Source organism: Sinocyclocheilus rhinocerous, unplaced genomic scaffold (assembly GCF_001515625.1).
Source record: "Sinocyclocheilus rhinocerous isolate Xijiao unplaced genomic scaffold, SAMN03320098_v1.1 scaffold323, whole genome shotgun sequence".
NCBI classification, from domain to species: Eukaryota; Metazoa; Chordata; class Actinopteri; order Cypriniformes; family Cyprinidae; genus Sinocyclocheilus; species Sinocyclocheilus rhinocerous.
In genome coordinates this window covers 747,741-769,671 of record NW_015643640.1, presented here as the reverse complement: position 1 = coordinate 769,671, position 21,931 = coordinate 747,741, and the positions used below count along the sequence as shown (strand labels likewise).

The 21,931-nt window shown below is 37.0% G+C and overlaps 1 protein-coding gene across 1 annotated transcript; it reads right to left on the bottom strand.

Annotated features, from left to right (window-relative positions):
* Window positions 1-1,631: 1,631 nt before the first annotated feature.
* On the bottom strand, window positions 1,632-16,346 carry LOC107757618 (protein FAM160A1-like). The gene is made up of 12 exons (XM_016575149.1): window positions 16,283-16,346; window positions 14,491-14,697; window positions 11,571-12,263; window positions 9,363-9,521; window positions 8,867-8,953; window positions 8,614-8,781; window positions 7,913-7,992; window positions 7,560-7,759; window positions 5,851-6,798; window positions 4,586-4,764; window positions 3,256-3,370; window positions 1,632-2,640 (listed from the first exon to the last, which is right to left on the bottom strand). Exons 2-12 carry the CDS (start codon window positions 14,593-14,595, stop codon window positions 2,435-2,437), a joined length of 2,940 nt encoding a protein of 979 aa, XP_016430635.1. The 5' UTR covers window positions 14,596-14,697; window positions 16,283-16,346; the 3' UTR covers window positions 1,632-2,434.
* Window positions 16,347-21,931: the final 5,585 nt, after the last annotated feature.

The window sequence follows — 21,931 nt, the reverse complement described above, 5'->3', positions numbered from 1 at the left end:
CATTTTTAGAGGCCATGCAAACAACAAAAAATCACAACAAAGAACCAAAACTCAAAATATAAAGGCAATGTCTTAAAATCATGTTTGTAAAAATACAAGATTTTATATCCCTCTAAAATAGTTTTAATACACCTTTCAAAAGTGTTGGGTTGGTAAGATTTATTAATGTTTTTGAAAGAAGTCTCTTCTGCTGACTAAGGCTGCATTTATTTGATCAAAAATACAGTAATATTGTGAAATATTAACTTAAAAATACGTTTTAAAATGTAATTTACAAAGCTGAATTTTCAGGTGCTTAAGTAACATTTCCTGTTATTATCAAGGTTAAAAACAACTATGCAGCTTAATATTTTTGTGGAAACCGTGATGTATTTTTCATGATTGTTTTACGAATAGAAGTTTGAAAAGAACAGTATTTGTGACGCTGGACCACAAAACCAGTCATAAGGGTCAATTTTTCAAAATTGAGATTTATACATCATCTAGAAGCTGAATAAATAATATTTCCGTTGATGTATGGTTTGTTAGGATAGGACAATATTTGGCTGAGATACAACTATTTGAAAATCTGGAATCTGAGGGTGCAAAAAAATCTAAATATTGCGAAAATCACCTTTAAAGTTGTTCAAATGAAGTTCTTAGCAATGCATATTACTAATCAAAAATTAAGTTTTGATATATTTACGGTAGGAAACTTACAAAATATCTTCATGGAACATGATCTTAACTTTAATATCCTAATGATTTTTGGCATAAAAGAAAAATCGATAATTTTTGTGAATAACCGTTTTATAAAAGCAATAAGCCCCGTGAAGCCGTGGTTTACAGTGAATTTATAACAGCTAAGAGGCGAAGCAGAGCCTAAAACCCTCTTAGCTGTTATAAATTCACTGTAAACCACGGCTTCACGGGGCTTACTGCTTTATTTTGGCATGAATGAAACTGGAGGCACAGTGTTGGTGAAGTAGCGTCAGATCTCACGGCGAGACGCTGCAGGCAAACACGTGGTCACTTCTGAGGTCTACTTTGCTGAAACATGTCGTTTTTCAGACTAGTGGAAAGAAAACATCCAAAACACACATTTAATTGTTACATTCTATATGTGACTCTGGAGCACAAAACCAGTCATAAGGGTCGATTCTTTTCTGGAATATGAATACATAATCTTTCCATTGATGTATGGTTTGTTAGGATAGGACAATATTTGGCTGAGATACAACTATTTGAAAATCTGGAATCTGAGGGTGCAAAAAAATCTAAATATTGAGAAAATCATCTTTAAAGTTGTTCAAATGAAGTTCTTAGCTATGCATATTACTAATCAAAAATTAAGTTTTGATATATTTACGGTAGGACATTTACAAAATATCTTCATGGAACATGATCTTTACTTAATGTCCTAATGATTTTTGGCATAAAAGAAAAATCAGTAATTTTGACCCATACAATGTATTGTGGGCTATTGCTACAAATATACCCCAGCGACTTAACACTGCTTTTGTGCTCCAGGGTCACATTTATTTGATATAGTAAAGACTTTTATACATCGTTTAAAAAAGAAAAAAATCTGTCACTTTTGATCAATTTAATGTGTCCTTCCTGGATAAAAGTATTTATTTCTTTATAAATAAATAAATAAATCTTACTGACCTTAAACTTTTGAACAGTAGTGTATATCTTACCCCAATAAAAGAAAGACGCCTCATCCTAATTAACAAGCAGGTGTGTTGCAAGTTTCAAACATTCATTAACTTATGTGCTGAAGTTAGCACCAGTGATGCTCTACAAGGAACCAGAACGAATGTTTCTCAAAGTGAGAGGAAATCCAGCAATCCTACAGACAACAGGTCATTCAGTCCGTTGTATAAAATGGCCAGTGACCAGGTTTACAAAGTATGTCTACTGTACTGAAAACTGTACAGACAATGTTGAAAATGAAGGACTAAAGAAATAGGCACTTCTAGTACATAAGGCCATCATGGGAATATCAGCATCAGAACAGTCTGCAGAGCATATGGTCATCAAATGTTATTAATGTCTAATGCTTCTTAATGCTCAATGACTGTATGGCCATCACTCTTTAGTTTTGGCCTGAAATTTCAGTTAAATGTCCAGCATTTTGTGTCCTTAAGTCACCTTTATGAAATGAAGGCAAATCAATTGACTGTTTTACGGCTGGTTGCCGGGAAATGAGGTTTGGTAATGCATAATCAATCAAATGAGGGAAGTTTCAAGGATTGTTCACACAACAGACAGAAACATTTGCTGAAAGAACCCCTTATCAAAAATATCAGAAGTCAGAAAAACATTCCCACATTCATTTAGAGCTTATAGCAGTTATAGTGCTTTCAGCAAGAACTAAAATCATTCAAAATGTCAGAAGTTCAAAAGTTTCCTGGAAACATTAACAGCAAACATAAAACACAATCAAAGTCTATTGCTCCGAGGGAAGATGAGAAAGGATGGAGTGTTCTTGTGCAAAGGCTGCTAGTTCTTTTAGGAACTCTGTGAAAAGAACCATGGCATAGACCTCAGTTTCGTTTAAGGGAACCACAGTTTTGGGTTGGATAGTCGGGTTCTTCTTGATTCTGTCTGCTCCAGAACCATGGAACCAATCTCCATTCTGTGGACTCTGAGAGTCTAGATTGAAATGGGGGATAAAAGAAGTCATTGTACAATACATAAACATGGTACCAGAAAATTCTATAATGTATTTCATTCAAACCTATACGAGGAAGAGTAACTGAACAAATAAAGATGAAACCATTTATACTGCCTTACAATAGCTACTGTATGCAACCCTGAAACTGAGGAAAATTACTTCAAAATGATTTGATTGATTTGAATTGATTTACTCCGTTTTACTCTTAATCTAAACACAGTTTCTTCCACAGGTCTATACTATATTATATCGTTTAAAAGTTTGGGATTGGTAAGACTGTTTAATGTTTTTGAAAGAAGTATCTTATGCACCCCAAGGTTGCATTTATCAAAAATACAGTGATAATGTGAAATATCATTACAGTTAAATTAGCTGGTTATGTTATGTTATGTTATGTTATGTTATATGTTAATTTCTTCAGAAAACAATCTGCTGACAGGAGCAATCCCTGTGGGTCATGTTTATGAAATATGCACATATTGATCATTCTTATTTTCATAATTAACAAATGATTATATTTTGTGTAGTAAAAGTGTTTTGTGTTTATTAAATCATGAAACAACATGGCTGAAAGGATATGAACATACTCTTACCTCTTAGTGAACTCTCTCTGGCCAGTAAGCAGTGCTGAGCAGCTGTGAGAAGCTCAGGGAAATCTTTATTATTCGCTGACCACTGCTCTATCTGGTTCTTCACTGAGGCCAGTACCTATAAAATCAAGAAAGGCAAGAAGGGAGAGGGAAATGAATGAATGAACAGATTCCATATTCTCCTTGCTGTGATGCATGCATGAAAAATCCACATTTACACCTGATATTAAGATCTATTTCAGGTGATGTGTGAAAAATGTGTGATTGGATCACCCAAACCACTTTATGAAATATCTTCATTATACTGGATAAAAGCGTCTGCTAAATGACTAAATGTAAATGTAAATGTAAATACCTGAAATCAACATGCAGTGATTCCAATTCTCTGAAATAACTGATATTTCAGCTTGAAAGCAGTTAGAGATCCTCCCATTGAAATCACATACGAAACAAATCGCATACGAAAAGCAGACCAAATTTGTGATGAACATTCGTGTTGGTGTGAACAGGCCTTAAACAAGGTCAAGGCTTGAAGTGAAAGCACACCTTTGAGTGTATTAATACATAAATGAAGCAACAGATCTAATACATGCCTCTCAAAGACACGCTGATGAATGCAACCTGGCAGACACAATCTTCTGAGTTTTCACTATTGCTTTAATCTCTTTTAATTATATGAAATAGGTATAATTCAGTTAATTTACTTGTTTACAAATTATGCTCTACTGAAATACATATCAGACAACACGATCATGTTGCTCTGCTAAAAGCCATTTCATATAAATTTTGAGGGCTGCATACCCATTTAGCAGAGACTTTTCTACTCTTATGCTGACGAAGGGGAAATCTAAATAATACCCCACGTATTGAGCACAAAACCTTGCTTTGACACTGTGTGATGTGCCACTGATGTTATTTTAGCGGGTTTGTGCATCTGTATAATATTAGGGTTATAGAGACAAAGGCTACATTCACACCACAGCTGAATGTGGCCCAAATCCATTTTTCATCCCCCAAATCCGAAGCAAAGTTCACATGAGCTCGTAAATGTGTCCCACATTAGACATTGGTCTAAACAGATGACATTTCTAAACTGACCTGCATACATAATATATGCTCAAAATATCTGGCATGTTAATCTGAGTTAAAGAAATGTAGGCAATTGTATTGAAGCTGATGTTTATTGTAGGACAGTGTGAAATTGCAGTTTGGGCATTTTGTGGTCTCTTTTTCTTCCGTACTAACTAAGCATGCAATGACAATGAATATTCAGTTAGTGTGCCTTAAAAACCACATTCATTCAGTCGATCAGATATTTCATGCACTTCAGTACCTGGTATAGTGAGCGCACGCTAGGCTGGAACACCATGTTTGTGTTGAGAAGGAAGGAGCGCAGCAGGGGCTGAGGGTAAGCAGCTAACTGGGCCAGAATGCCGGTCAGAAGCAAGTTCACATGGAGAGAGTTACTCGGCATGTTTTCTAGACGAGACAGCAGTACACTCAGAAACGGCCCTGAGGAAGACAAGAGTGAAACACAAATATTAGTTAAAAGGTAAATAAACTCAACTATACAAAATAAATGAGCCAGAACAAAACACACCCAAATATCGTATAGAACATTAAATTGAAACAAACACAAATCGATTCCAAAACTCTGCACAGTAGTTCATGTGGGACAGAACTGAGGTCAAACTTCATGAGATACCAAGTCCGGTGTTGCCAAGTCAACAGTTTTCCAATGGAATTGTGCTACTTTTATACTGTTGCCGCGGGTTGCTTTTTAAACCGTGGGTTAACCCCTCTCTCCCCCAGAATGCAATTTCGAACGAGGTGGAACCCCGGAAAGAGGTTTTGACCCCCTGGAATGTGATTTGGCAAGTCCGTGATTGGGCTAGTTTTGAGTACCAATTAAGCCCCGTTCACACCAAGAACGATAACTATAAAGATAACGATAAAGATAAAGATATAGTTCTAAAAATCGTTCTCAATATTAAAGAATAGCAGAGTCCACACCACAACTATAACGATAAAGACAAAGAGAAACGATATCGTTGGAATCACTTTCAAAACGATTTTTCTCCAGCTGATGAACGATAAAAAATTGACAGCCAATCAGAATCCATACTGCTGTAACGAGCTTAAGAATTTAAAGCGGCAGACGTGCGTGCGCTTAGAATAAACAGGATATCGTTCGCTGGTGTGGACCCTAATATCGTTATCTTTATAGTTATCGTTCTTGGTGTGAACGGGGCTTTATGCTGGTGTTGTTACGCAGACCTGGCAACAATGGTGCTACATAACTCAATTCATTGCACAATTTCATGTATGTACATGTAAAATTATGTTTATGGTGTCTAGATGCTACTTTTTGAGTTAAACAGGTCATTACTGCTGAAATGTTTATTACAGTATACTGCTTAATATTTTACACACCATTTTAAATGAGCAGGCAGTATATACTAATGTACACTCATCATGGTACTGAATGAGTGCACTCGATAATGTCCCTTGAAATAGTGCACTATATAAATGAGTGTATGAAGAACAATGTGAAAGAATTCAAATAATTTAGCAAAATAACAGCATATGTTTTCTGACCTGTAAAAGGCACAGCATGTCCCCTACTCCCACTGCGGGGTTTGGTCCCAAAAGGAGATGGCAACTTTTCTGTCTCTGGTGTTTCTGGTGAGAAAGAATTAAAGTCGATCTCATCTTCCTCATCGTCCATGAGGTCTGTAGAACTCTTGAGTTCACTGTCTGCTTTTGCTGGACTATTATGCTGTGCACCCAGAGTCCTTATGAGTTCCTCATACTGGGCCATGAGGTCCTCCCCTTCCAGTGACTTGTGGTCTGATTGGGACCCTCTCTTTTTACTGTCCATTTCATCTAATGGGGAGCTCAAGCCATTGCTCATCAAGGATTCTGAATTTGTAGTCTTTTGATCAGTTACTGGTCCATCTAACACCTCCTGCTTTGCTGGTTCAGTAGGTTTGGATGGGGCATGATAGCCGTTACCAGAGTTATGAGCATCCTTCTGAGCTACCAGGTCATAAACCATAACATCATTCTGGAACTCAGACTCTTCAATGTAAGAGCCCTTCACAATCATAATAGCAGTTTTCCGCAGTTCTTGAATGTGTTTCGGGGGCTCGTCCGGGATGGGACGCGTCTCCTGATCTTCCTCTGGATGCAGTTGTGTAGGACAAGCATCATAACTATCATCCCACTCCAGCTCCAGCAATCCAGGAGTAGCAGTGAGATCTTTGAGGGGTGGACCGGAGTGATGCATCTGATTTGGGGTTTTCTTGCTGGTAATTGGTGGCCGAGTCCTACCTGCTTCTTCCAAGGTACTGCGCTGGTATTCTTCTGGAGGAGGGTTCTCACCATCGTAAGGGGCCGACCACACACGGCATGCTCGCATACAGTGACTGATGCTGTTTTGTGCATCGTACAAGTAGTGCAGGTAACTAACATCCAGGTAGATCTCTGAGCCAATGACACAGGAGTTACCACAGTCGTCCTCCTCTGAGAGGACCTCTTTTGATTCTAGAGGAAAATGTACAAGCAATATTAAAACAGTTGTTACATTTCATGACCTCTTTTTCACAAATACTGATCCTAACAAAAGTATTACTTGGAATGTGTATCAGCTTGTAAACACTTTAATAATAAGCACAGACATAAGCGCATTACATAGTCTGGAATGAAGAAATTAAGTTGATGCCAGCACTATTGAAGTTATTTAATTCAGAATTTAATTCAGATTTAATTCAGAAGACGGAAGTCATTGAGACATGAATAACATTTCAGTCTGCAGACTTGAGTGTACTAATCTGAACAAATTTTCATTAAATTTGATCTTAGTCAACAAATCTTCAGGGCATGGTTTTGCAGAGACCAACACAAAACATTAAAATCTAGAAATCCTTTCAAAAAATACCTTTAACGATTACTATTAAAATCTGCATTAATCCTGGTCAAGTGTTTGCAATTCTGCTCCTGGAGGGCCAATGGAGAGTTTAGTGCCAACTTGGCCCAAAACCCTTGCCTGGACGTTTCTAGTCATCCTTGATTAGCTGGTTTAACTGTGTTTAATTGGGGTTACTGCTAAGCTCTGCAAAACAGTGGCCCTCCAGGAACAAAACTGGACACCCCTGATCTAGGTCCTTATGAGATATAGGATGAGTTTTCGATATAGGTCAACATTTATATGTTTTGTTATTACAATGACACATTATGCACAATGCAACTTCAAATTACATGAAATAGCAAACTCTTCCACAGGAAGCAATGGAACTACATTATACCCATAGTTCCTATATGGGAGCCATCAGTGCCTTTTGACCATAGAATGGAGTCCAGTTGTCTGAGTGGAGGGGGGATGACCTCTGGAGAACAGCAGGAGGGTGTAAGGGCTAGAAACTTGGCGGCCGATACAGAGTAACAGTCTCTCTCTCTCAGGACTCTACGCTGACTCAACATCATGTGGTTACATGGGATCAGGTACCTGTCGGGGAAGGAGGGCCCACACATACAGTGCCGCAAGAAAGACAGTTGAACACCAACACTGAGACTATGAGACAATATTTAAAATACACATGATGCACATCATACAACAAACAAGTAAATAAATGTGAAGGGTCTGCAGAAATATACTCACTTGAAAACCAACTGGAGCATGACATCCTCACAATGCAAGCCAATGAGAGTGCGGAACAGGGCCAGCGATACTGTGCCAAGCTGGAACAAAAGCACAGCCTATAAAAACACACTACTACAAAAACCAACAGCTTAATGAAGACACTGCATGTGTTAAACAACAAAACTGGAATTAACTGATTTAAACCGTTTCATATTAATATTGCGTAAAACAAAGTTGACTGTCATGCCTAACAGGATTCTTAAGGCCCAGTGCTGTACGGTGTTTGAATACACATGCAAACTAATATTTGAGTTCAAATATTAGTCTAATTTAATAGAAAGAGCCTGTAATCTACCTTCATTCCTTTATCTAATCTACCAACCACTTCTTAATACTTTTGGAGCCTGTCTTCACCCTTTCACCTTCACCCAAGCTCACTGATTGAGTTCTGCACTCTTACAAATACTCCCATTATAATCAATGATGCTGACTACACTGCACAATGAATCTCTTATTTACATCATGTTTACACTTTGTTGGTTATGATGAAAGGATTCGCAAGCGTGCAGAAGTCTGATTCTATGAGGTCGCACTTACCAAATCTAATATTCAATGTATCACCCTGCACTAGTTCAGTGGCCTGTTCTCAAGTAAGTACTGCTTTTTGAGATTCAATTGGATGCATTTGTTTTTGTCAGTCAGGATGAAATTGTGGTTACCTGAAAAGGAGTATTGATGCGGCTGATCAGCGTGTCCAAAATGTGTACGTTGTCATGGCGATGGAGCAGGATGAAGCTTAGTAAGGTGTGCAGCAATGCAGGTTCAGATACGCTGCGTATGAAGAGGTCCAGGTATGCTGTTGTGGTCATCACCTCTTCAAGTGTCAGCTACAGAAGATTAGGGTGCTTAAAATCAAATCTTACTGATATCAAGTATCAGATCTAGGAAGTAAATGGCTTACGGCCCACTAACCTTGTGTAATGCTGGTGCTAGAACAGGTACCAGAAAACCATTATGAATGTAGCCAACCAGCTGGTCTCTAATGGAAGGATGGGCCACCTACACACAAAGCAAAGCTCAAATAAGATAAATTGACACTGTCTAAATGTATTTTTACTTCCTTTTATCTACTGGGCACATCAAGATAAGGGTACTGCAATAAGGTTTATTTATAGCTCAACCTTTGTCTCCTGACATAAGACTTCCAGAAGAATGTTTGCAAAATGTGCAAAGGGAGTTTGTATGTGTAAATTGATCCAATACTCTTTCTGGAGGCCCACTGTCCAGCAGAATTTAGCTATAGTCCCTATTAAACACACCTGAGCCAATTAAGGTCTTCAGGATCACTTCCTGGCAGGTGTGCAGGAGCTATACTCTTTAAGAAAGTGGCCCTCCAGGAGCAGGATTGGACACCTCTGCTACAGACAAAACACGAGCACAGTAGAAATGAAGTAGCACAAGCACACACCTGTATGACAGCATTGCAGAACTCCAAGGAGTTAAGAAACTGCACAACAGCGGGCAGCAGCTGCCAGTCCTCACGGTGCAGACAGTGCCACTCCTCACTGGGTACATCCAACTTGGTGGGCAAAGATGAGTAAAGCCCACTCAGACCTGTAGCCAAAACCTTCATCAAAAAAACAATAAATAAATAAAAATGTAACTGTTACTCCATTTCATTCATCTGCAACTAGGGCTGGAACGGTTAGTTGACATTTATCAACAACATCGACCATAAAAAATTGTTGATAAATATTTTTGTTGTTGAATAGTCGTTTGATCTCATATGACCTCATGTAAGGGCCTGCAATAACGTGGCTTGACCAGTGTGGTGCTGTGCAATCCAATAGAAGACGACACGCTTATGAGAAGTGCAAATAAAGCCTAACCAGTAGAGTGTGGTAATTTTTTTTTTTTACAAAACTACAAACAAAAACTGCTGTCATGTGTAGAGGGGGCGATATACTCCTGGTGAAGTTCTTTTTCATTCTTCGCTTAGGATTAAAAAGTTGTTTGCTATAAGCAAGCAGTGATTTACTGTTAAAAACCATCCTGACGCTGCTGAGAGCGGCGTTTAGATGAATATGTAAATATGTGCTGTGTGCTTTCCTCTCAATAACAAAAACACACAACAAACATGACAGCATGGGAAAGCAGCAAAGAAAGCATCTGAAAGCAGCTCCATATGTATATGAATATGTATAACCCAATATTTTAATAATTTGCAAAGATGAATAATCCGTCAAAGCCTACTGATTAGTCAGTGAAATAATCAATGAATCATTCTAATGATCGTTAGATTAATCGATTATCAAAATAATTGTTTATTGCAGCCCTATCTGCAACCATAAAAATAAACTGGGAACCTGACTAACGGATCGTATTTTCTTCTTCTGGCTTTGAAATCAATGATAAACATCGCTGGATGTCAGGATTATAATATATGGATAGTGAGTAAATTTAATAGCCAATTAATTCAAAATACACTTGTGAACACTTCAATAAAAGGCAATCATAATAGCACAATAATCTTTAGTTACATGCCTCCTGGCTTCCTTCACTGGCAGATGAATGTGAGATCAGAAAGGGCTGAGAGTGCATGTGAGGCGGATGTCATCTTAGTAAGACGGGTACTCATCCATGTTGTAACAGATCATGCAATTATCTCTAATGACTTTACATAAGCACATACTGTGCTGCTGGATGCCCTTACGGGGCCCACGGTGGGAGATATTTGAAAGAAAAATGTGATCATATTCAGAAACAATCCATGCATTCACTAAAAATATAACCAGTTTAACTGTCCTTTTGGCTTCATTGACTGTGGATTTCATTGCGATTTCATAAACAGCCAGATAAGAACTCAAAAATGTTATTTTTTCAATAGAGTTCCTGCTCATTATAAGCGGAGACTATAAATGTCATATTTCTTCAGGGATTGCTACTTCATATAATTATGATGATGATGTACAGTAGGTGTTCATTCGATTCCTGTTTTGTTCGTTTTTAGTTTGTTCTGTCCCGTTTAACATTAGTTGGCCCAATTTAATGAGCCGTCTTTATAGATGTAAAGATTTCAGCCAATACCAATATTAGTTTTTTAGTTTGATGGGCAATAAATGGCCAGTTATAAAATTCTATAATAGTTTGTCTAAAAAGTTAAAAATGAACACTAAAAACTAAAAACAACAGTTTTAAATGTTCACAACATCCATATTCATTTTGGGATTTACTAAAGATTGCATTTAAGTGTTATTAAATGTTTTGCATTTTTAAGATTAATTTATTGTGAGCACAAGATGATGGCAAAGTAATCTAAATGTGAAAATATCGCTAATAAGCATGCATGATTAAATATGCAATATGAACCTATAGATACACAATATATATCAGTAGCATATTAATTACACTGGGATTTCAATACAGTATTTTAAATGGGTGAAATGGGAATGCCTTTTTATGCACTCAACAATTCAGAAAGCACCATGGTCCCTAAAGACTATTTAATTAAATGGTAATTTAGCCAATGCACAGCATTAAATAAAGCAAGGCAGCACAGCAGTAACTCTAGTAATTGTAAGCACTTCTGGGCAGAACCCTAGTACTTTAAAAAGAGAAACATAAATAGCGAAACAGTATAAATATAAGAGGAAGATATATAATAATAGGCTCATACCGGACAGAAATAGGTGTTCTCTGCGATGTGTTTGGCCACAACTTGGTTCTCAGCAGAAAGAGCCATGATTAGGAGAAGTGCATCTCTGGCCTGCTGTCCCACTGACCCTTCCCTGTGTATGAAAGGGATGAGCAGAGAGAAGATGAGGAAATTAGCAGCTCCTTGGTCCTCGCTCGTATGGAAAAACAACTCCAAGACTGACGGGTCTTTAGCTAGGACACAGCACAGCTGATTCAAGAGCAGCACGAGTTCTGTCTCCACAGCGGAGGAGCTTGGACCCGATGAGGAGCCAGAGCAGGACGACAAGAGCATCATCAAAGGCTTGAGCACAGGTTTATGATGAAGTAATGGCTGCTTGGCTTGTCCGATCAGCATCTCGTACATCTTCAGTTGCTCCAATTTCATATCATCTGTGAATTCTCGCCTCAGGCTCCAGATAAACAGTCTCTCCAACACGTTCTCCATCACTACAAACTCCAGGATGGGCCCCATGGCTCCATTCTGACCACACTCCTCCTCCATGAGGAGGAACAGCATGTGCTCTACATAGTTCTGCACGGCGCTGGCCTCATCGCCAGGGATTGGACCGAAACGGAAGCTGCCGAGTCCTCCACCCCCACCAAGACCGTGACCTCCACCCGGACCACCAACATTACTGCGCAGCGGGTCATGCTTCTCCAGAATCTTCACCACCTGAGAAAACGTCAAGAGACCAGAAATCATTCACATAAGCAAGCTGAGAGAACAGTCAAAGTATAGCAAGTATAGCAAGTTTTCCCTTTACAGTATGAAGTTGCTAAATTATTTTACTTTATAAACTAGATGGGTAAAATTTGGAAACAAAATTTAATGTTGGCTTGAAATAACTAGCTTTAAGTTTGAGGATTTTAAGTGAATAAAATGCTATTAACATGTTCTAACACTGCTAACATGTTTAAGCATGGTGCTAACATGAATGAGCATGTTGCTACCATGTTGACACTTTGCTATTTAACATATTGTTAACATGATTTATTTAGCACACTGTTAGCATGTTTTAGAATGTGGCTACCACAATTTAACATGTTCCTAACAGGATTTAACACTGCTTGCATGTATAATGTTGCTAGCATGTTTGAACATGTTAACACGATTTAGCACATTGCTAGCAAGTTTTAGCATGTTGCTAGCATGATTTAACACGTTGCTAGCAAGATTCAACACATTTTTTGAATGTTTTAGCATGTTGTTAGCATGTTTTAACATGTTGCCCTATGATAGTCATCAAGCTTTGCTAGTGAAAGCTTAAAAACTCTATTAACGTTATTGTACAAAAGTTTTGACCCCCTCAATGTAAAATCTAAAGGACTTTTCAAAGTTTTGCTTGTCTAGTTAATGAAAGTCCAATCAGTTAGAAAAGATATAGCATACGGAGTTAGACCAGGCTGAAGGTCTGGCCTGAGTTTCGTGGTTCTAGCTTAAAAACTCTTTTTCAAAAATATATTTTAATTAATGAAAATAATATAAATATAAAAAATAAAAACATAAATTAATAAAACATAAAAAATATAATTAAAATGATTCATTAAAATAATCAATTTAATATTTATACTGGAATATTGCTATCTGAGTTTCGTGGTTCTAGCTTAAAAACTCTTTTTCAAAAATATATTTTAATTAATGAAAATAATATAAATATAAAAAATAAAAAGATAAATTAATAAAACATAAAAAATATAATTAAAATGATTCATTAAAATAATAAATTAAATATTTATACTGGAATATTGCTATGTAGCAGAAAAATAACTCACCTATTTTATGGAAATTAACTCAGATGTAGCTGAAAGCTGCTAATCCTGATCAACTATGAAACAACGAGCCCTCTGTCTTTTACCATTGTGACAAAACTCCCAGTCAGGTGTGTGTCAGACTGAGATTGGGTCATTAAAGGATTAGTTCACTTCCAGAATAAAAAATTCCTGATCTTTTTTTTTTTTTTAAGAAAATGACCGATCTTTTTGCTTGATAAGACCCTTATTCCTCGGCTGGGATCGTGTAGAGCCCTTTGAAGCTGCACTGAAACTGCAATTTGGACCTTCAGCCCGTTGGTCCCCATTGAAGTCCATTATATGGAGAAAAATATTTTCCTCAATTTCTTTACGACTGAAGACAGAAAGACATGAACATCTTGGATGACATGGGGGTGAGTTAATTACCAGGGCATTCTTATTCTGGAAGTGAAATAATCATTTAATAGAGCAAAGGAATAAGTGCATGCAAGGCCAGTGGCATATTGCTCTTAACAAAGTGCATCATTCATCAATGCAAAGTAAGCAGGAAGTGGTCAAAGAGTGAAAGTGTTAACTAATCCAAATGAGTACTAAAATATTCAAATGATCTCATATGCGGTTTCCCTTTCCAAAAATCACCCTAATTTCTGTCTTTAGAGTTTCTCTAATGGCCTGAACTTGTCTTCTGTACCCAAACAATGCCTCTATGTTCTGGAGCATTCTGCTGAATCGACAGAAGAGGTCAGGAGCCTCATTCACAGTGTAACACCAACGTAATAGTCCGTTCTAGGACCAGTTCAGGATTTTAACAGCTTTTTAATTATTAGTAATATATATATTAATATTTTATCATTTATAACATGTAAATATACTTTATTTGTAATTGTTTTACTATTGCATTTCATCATTAAGCCTCATATACAATAAACTTCACATAACATAAACAGAAAGTAACACTACTCATATAATATTTGGTTTGTGCACAACAACACTTTGTTTTGTAAGGTAATTCTCACATGAAAGTCACTACAGTGAGCATCATATATGTTCTTCTATTTTGCCAACAGTAGCATCATGCATACATAAAACAGCGTAGAAAAACATCAATTGAGGAATGAATATACAGTAAAAGGTAAAATATTCCGTACCTGCGCCCAGTGGTTTTTGAACACGATCATGCATGTTTCAGGGTCCACTCCTTTCGGGACCAGTGACTGGCCTCCTCGATTCCAATTGGCAACCATGGATGTCATTGTTGTGCCCTCACAGCAGGACTAAACCATCATGAAGGGTGGAGCTGATGCCAGTTTCAACCTAACGTGGATAACTGCACAGTAGCATCAGACACTGACAACCTGGAGATAAACACAGAACAGCCTGATTTAAAAAAAAAAAAAAAAAATCTGAACTGAAAAATTAAATAAAATACCAAATTAAATTAAAATAGTTATTCCTAGATATAGATATACATGGAGTTCCTATGAGACGAAATACTGGCAAAGCACAAACCAAACACTAACAGTACATCAGAGAACAGTTAGGTTGCGGCCTGTTTTAATGTGCATCACTATTTCAGTGGCTGTCTTGGCAATAGCAATGTGTAATCTTTAGAAAAACAAAGCCTTCCAAGCGAGGTCTGTTGCAGTATTGTGGCTGCCTTAACATAACGCGAATGAATGAATGAACTCAGCTGCCATCGCTTAAAGATGCTAATTAACAGCATGTGGATTTGAGCTTTGTGTGCTATGCAATATCATACATGTTGCGTCTTATGTAATGCTTCCTAAAATAAAGAAATGTTGCAGTACTGCATCTCGCCTGCTTTCTACTGTATATGCCAAGCTATTTTTATCAAATCAATAAACAGACCCACAGCCTTAAGCATTGAGATAACAGCTATTGGCTTCAACCAAATGTGTGTGCAAGCACCAGTGATTATAGATGGATACAAAGACACAATCTGTCTCCAGTCAAAAATGTGTGTAGGAAGTATTATCTATAGGTGTGTGTGTGTGTGTTGTCTAAAGGATGAGCAAAGGCATAAACAATGGCATTCTCAACAATCCATGTGGTCTGAAGACAGCGTTTAAAAAAAAAAAATTGCAGAATGCATATTATGCATAGTAAAAATGCATAGTAAAAATCATTTAAAAAAATAAAAATTACATTTTAAAAAATCTTATATTTTGGATATATTTTTGCACACTCTGGACATTCTCTCAAACGTCATGAGATGCATGCTGGGATGCCATTAAAACAGTGTAGGCTTTTTCCATTCATTCACAGTCAATTTTTTTAGAAATTAATATGTTAGTTTTATTTTTAAAAATACATAGGCGCAAATTAGATTTTTCTACAAAACTAATTTCAAGCACTTTTCAAGCATTTGATCTTGATTTAAGCCTACAGAAGAAGATTTGATTTGAGGTTGATCAATATTGTTTTATATCAATCAAAACCAATACAGATTATTATGCAGAGACTATTTTTATTTTTTTCCTAAAATAATAAATACAATTAAAAAATTAATTAATTAATAAAAAAAATAATAAATGCTAGCTAAATAATGACACCACAAAAAACATGCATATTTTATTCTCATTATTATTATCAGTGGTCAAAAGGTTTTAAAAGGTGTTCTCAGCATCAGCATGTATAAATCTCTACAACCAGGATCCTAAATCAGTGCATCACACACCCCATAGCTGTGAATTTGCCATGTGAATCTTTACACAATACTAAACAGCCAATCAGTAAACAGAAACTATTGCCCACGCATGAATTCAGAGCCAATCATTGCAGAAAGCTCAGTTTGAAACACAAATGTGACAGAAACAGGCAGATACACATACGTTTTTGGTTACACGTGGAGCCGTCCATTTCTCAATAAAGCACAGAAACCCAGAGGGAAGACAGAATGGATTTTGAATTTCCACCTACCTCACTGCTGAGAGCGGCTGCTGGAGACACAGTATTTCGTAAAGCAGAGAACATCCACATCTTCAGAGGGTTGAGATAACCCTCTCCTGAGATAATGTAGATTGAGATCTAGTCAAGGGAATAATAAATACAATTAAAAAATTAATTAATTAATAAAAAAAATAATAAATGCTAGCTAAATAATGACACCACAAAAAACATGCATATTTTATTCTCATTATTATTATCAGTGGTCAAAAGGTTTTAAAAGGTGTTCTCAGCATCAGCATGTATAAATCTCTACAACCAGGATCCTAAATCAGTGCATCACACACCCCATAGCTGTGAATTTGCCATGTGAATCTTTACACAATACTAAACAGCCAATCAGTAAACAGAAACTATTGCCCATGCATGAATTCAGAGCCAATCATTGCAGAAAGCTCAGTTTGAAACACAAATGTGACAGAAACAGGCAGATACACATACGTTTTTGGTTACACGTGGAGCCGTCCATTTCTCAATAAAGCACAGAAACCCAGAGGGAAGACAGAATGGATTTTGAATTTCCACCTACCTCACTGCTGAGAGCGGCTGCTGGAGACACAGTATTTCGTAAAGCAGAGAACATCCACATCTTCAGAGGGTTCAGGAGCACTCCTGAGATAATGTAGATTGAGATCTAGTCAAGGGGGATTCTGAAAAAAAGAAAAGAATGGGAAGAACAGCTTAGCGGAGTTAATGAGAGCAGTGTGAGTGAGACGAGCAGGGCCAGGAAATGACTAGATGGATCAGAGCAGTGACAAAGAGGTTTAGAATGGTACTGCAGAAGAGAATGAGGAAGACACGAGAAGAGGAGCTGGGAATTCAGAAATGGAGAGGGGGGGAGAATGAGATAGAGAGAACTTGTGTCTGTGAAAAGCATAAAATCTGAAATAAAGCCACTCTTAAACTCCATTCAATAAATGAACAGACAGACAGAGCATGAAAACACTGATCCCATGAGCCACTGCAGCTGGAGGAGATGCAGACAAACTGCTGTCAAGACCAGCCCTGCAAATGTAAAAGTAAATAAATAAAAAACATTTATAAATATAAAATGTATGTAATGTCAGAAAATATTTATTTGAAGTAAAAAAAATGTTCTTTTGAACATTCTATTAAAGATTCCACAAAAAAAAAAAAAGTATCAGTTTTCACAAAATGTATGCTACTTTCCACAACACTGACTGGTTCTTGAGCAGCAAATAAACATATTAGAATGATTTCTGAAGCATCATGTGACACTGAAGACTGGAGTAATGATGCTGAAAATTCAGCTGCGCATCACAGGAATAAATTACAAAGGTAAAATATATTTCAGCAGTTATTTTAAATCGTAATAATATTTCACTTATGCTGTTTTCATTGTATTTTTGATCAAATAAATGAAGATCTGGTACGCATAACAGACCTCAAGAATTGACTTAATTTGCTTAACTTAATAATATATAGCTGATAAAGTCACCCAGCATCACAGAAGGCAATTTTTTTAATTATTCAATAAGGTATGGAGAATAAAACAGATTAAAAGATTTTTAAAAAGATCTTCATATCATCACACAACACAAAAACTGTATTTCGACCTAGGAGTAAGCAGTGTAGTCACTAAAAATTTGCCTGGTTATGTCTAAAACTCACTTAAAGGGATAGTTCACCCAAAAATGAAAATTAAGATTTATTCACCCTCAAGCCATCCTAGGTGTGTACGACTTTCTTCTTTCAGACGAATCCAATCGGAGCTATATTAAAAAATTTACTGGTTCTTCCAAGCTTTATAATGGCAGTGAATGGGGGTCCAGATTTTGAAGCTCAAAAAATGCGTGCATCCATCATAAAAAGTTCTCCACGCAGCTCCGAGGGGTTAATAAATACCTTCTGAATTGAATCGATGCGGGTGGAGAGTAGGGTTGCAAAAAGGTGGAAAATGTCCAGTAAATTTCTGAAGCATTCCAGAAATTTTGGAAACTTTCCAGGATTTTTTTGGAATATTCCAGGGATTTTTGGAAAGTTTCCGGAAATTTTCCACCCCTTTGCAACCCTAGTGGGGCGCAACAGCTCATTTGCATTTAAAGATACATGCACGAAAACGAAATAAATGAAGATCTGGTACGCATAACAGACCTCAAGAATTGACTTAATTTGCTTAACTTAATAATATATAGCTGATAAAGTCACCCAGCATCACAGAAGGCTATTTTTTTAATTATTCAATAAGGTATGGAGAATAAAACAGATTAAAAGATTTTTAAAAAGATCTTCATATCATCACACAACACAAAAACTGTATTTCGACCTAGGAGTAAGCAGTGTAGTCACTAAAAATTTGCCTGGTTATGTCTAAAACTCACTTAAAGGGATAGTTCACCCAAAAATGAAAATTAAGATTTATTCACCCTCAAGCCATCCTAGGTGTGTACGACTTTCTTCTTTCAGACGAATCCAATCGGAGCTATATTAAAAAATTTACTGGTTCTTCCAAGCTTTATAATGGCAGTGAATGGGGGTCCAGATTTTGAAGCTCAAAAAATGCGTGCATCCATCATAAAAAGTTCTCCACGCAGCTCCGAGGGGTTAATAAATACCTTCTGAATTGAATCGATGCGGGTGGAGAGTAGGGTTGCAAAAAGGTGGAAAATGTCCAGTAAATTTCTGAAGCATTCCAGAAATTTTGGAAACTTTCCAGGATTTTTTTGGGAATATTCCAGGGGTTTTGGGAAAGTTTCCGGAAATTTTCCACCCCTTTGCAACCCTAGTGGGGCGCAACATCTCATTTGCATTTAAAGATACATGCACGAAAACGGCGCGTTTCTGCTTCCACTCAAAATAGGCATTTTCAAAATGATATATTAAATGATCTGTGGGGTATTTTGAGCTGAAATGTCACAGACACATTCTGGGGAAACCCGAGACTTATATTAGATCTTGTAAGAAGGGGCATAATAGGTGCCCTTTAATATAACTCCGATTGTATTCATCTGAAAGAACAAAGAAATATACACCTAGGATGGCTTGAGGGTGAGTGAATCATGGGGTAATTTTTCATTTTTGGGTGAACTATCCCTTTAAATTTGCTGTAGATCAATGTCAGGAGGTTGAGATGCCTTGAAAGTTCCTTACGTGACGCCTTCATACAAAAACACTGCCAGTTAAATCATTGACTGGGTAGCAAGGGTTATAGACATATTTGTGCATAATTGCACAAACAATGCATCAGTGTGTTTGCAATGACTGGTGGACGAGTGCATCTACTGTGACTTTAACCGAGCGATCTAGTCAACTAGAAAAACGCATTCAGTGATACTGTCTGCAGGCTGTGAGAAAAAGCAACATTAGATAAAACTTATTTTAATGTTATTTATGTATTGTAATAAAGGCAGCTTCCTTGCCAGGTCCGGATGAAATGCGCTCACGGGAAATGACCAGGGTAAGCGTTCTGTTATCAGAAAAGCATGACCCAAATTACACATACACTCAATCAGTGTGAGAGGGACGGACGGAGAAAACCTCTGGAGAGGAAACTACACTGGATTCTTGATCTTGTTCTACTTCTTCAAAGAGATGAGAGGAGATACTGGGACAAATCTGGGACAGGGCCTTTCTACAGATATTAGGGAAATGACTTTCCTGACTGAGCGGCAGAGATGTCTTATCTTAGTAATGGTCTGAATGGAGTCACTCATGAGCACACTGGACCTGTGTTTACCTCAGATTAACCACACTTATCCAATTAAGGTCATTTAGTTAATTATGTTAATTAGATACTTACCACTTCCTGAGAAACTACAAACCTCAGCAAGAATATTTAACATAAAGATATCGCTCACAACACTTTTTTTTTTTGCTTAGGACTTGAGAAACTGATTTTTATCTGAGCACCACATCATATAAAGTAGGCCTGAAATGACGCCACCCTTTAAATGTCATGTCACACCATTGAAAAACAGGTTCCATGTGTTTGTAGTGAGTCACACCAAAACTCACAGGGCCTCAAAGCACCTGTTCGCATACGGAAAAAAAACAACAACAAAAAAAACTGTTTTCAAAGTTTAACAACTGAGAAAAGGCAGAGTTCCTTTTTTCTTTACAAGGTCATCACTTTAAAAAGTAACGTGATACTGGTCAGGGCTGGACTATTTGCTTGGAGTCCCTTTGTAATTGACTCTCCTTTGAGAATGGGTTGTGTTTCACGCCCTGCAAGCCAAAGGGAGTGTCCTTGGAGCTTTTCATGCTGACGCGAGAGGTTGAGTAAGACAGAAACACGGCTAGCAAGTCAGTCCCACGCTATCACAGGGCTGCCGTCGTAACTTGTGTTGGAGATTGTTCTCTGTGCAGTCATCCACTAACACTTGCACAATCCTCAACATATGTCCGACTGCCATAAGTCAGATCAGTAGCTCAGAACATTCATTTGAAGCAGGGCTGAAATGAGGTCGGTTAAATAAACAGCAGCCTTTTTTTTTTTTTACACAAAAAATACAGAATAATTCATTAAGGACTCTTAAAAGTCATTATGTTTTGACTTTATGGTTAAATAATGAAGTGAAATAAGAAAGCATACTGGGTAAAAATTTATGATAAAATTATACTTTAGAAATCTATACTATAAATGGTGTATAAAAGTGTATAAAAACACTAAAAACAGAAATTACTCATTTTAAAATGCTACAAGCAAGTGTTACAAAATGATTATTTTTTAAGTTTTAAAAATGAGTATAAGATTACATTTAACAATGTTAATAAACTATTAGTGCTTTTCGAGATTAACTTAAATGAGTGTTAGATGATGGCAAATGTAAATAAAATAAAATGAAAAAAAAGGCAAATGAGCAAGCATAATTAAATATTCAATATCTAATAATACTGATATCATTAAAAAAATCACTATGGGCCAATGATTCCTATATCCCTATAAAACAGAAAATATGGTCACGCTTTATTTTAAGGTCCAATTCAACTATTAACTCTCTTTTGCCTCAAACTCCTAATTTGCTGCTTAAATAACTACAACTTTTGCCTCAGTAAACTCCTAATTTGCTGCTTATATTAGTAATATTTAATAAGGTAGTTGTTATGTTTAGGTATGGGGTGGATTAAGGGATCTAAAATATGCTCATGCTCATGAATAAGGCATTAATATGTGCTTTATAAGTACTAATAAACAGCCAATATGCTAGTCATATGCATGCTAGTTAATAATGAGAATTGGTCTATTAAATATAGTGTTACCGTAAATGTATATATCCCTATAAAAATAGAAATACGATGCACCTATAACAGAATGACAAACCTAATTATAAAATGGTAAACTTTACTTTACTTAGCTATCTAAATGCAGACAATCCATAAACATCTTTTGTTTTTAATATAGGTTTTTGATCTCCTAGCATATGACTTTCATGATGGAAAGTTAAACACCTGGCCCTTGCTCTCTCTCTCTCTCTCACCCACACACACACACACACACACACTCCCTCTCTCTCTCTCTCTCACACACACACCCACACACACACACACACACACTCCCTCTCTCTCTCTCTCTCACACACACACACACACACACACACACAGGCAGGCACGTACACATGAAGGACACCCAAGCAAATCAAAGCAGGCATGTTTGTCATGATC

Bases quoted from the DNA above. Each gene is read 5' to 3' on its own strand.
- LOC107757618 (XM_016575149.1), bottom strand. From the start codon at position 14,595: ATGACATCCATGGTTGCCAATTGGAATCGAGGAGGCCAGTCACTGGTC. The intron at 7,993-8,613 runs GTAACCACAATT...CTTTTGTTCCAG, and splicing joins GCATCAATACTCCTTTTCAG to CTTGGCACAGTATCGCTGGC. The intron at 6,799-7,559 runs GTATAATGTAGT...ATTTTCCTCTAG, and splicing joins CTCCCATATAGGAACTATGG to AATCAAAAGAGGTCCTCTCA.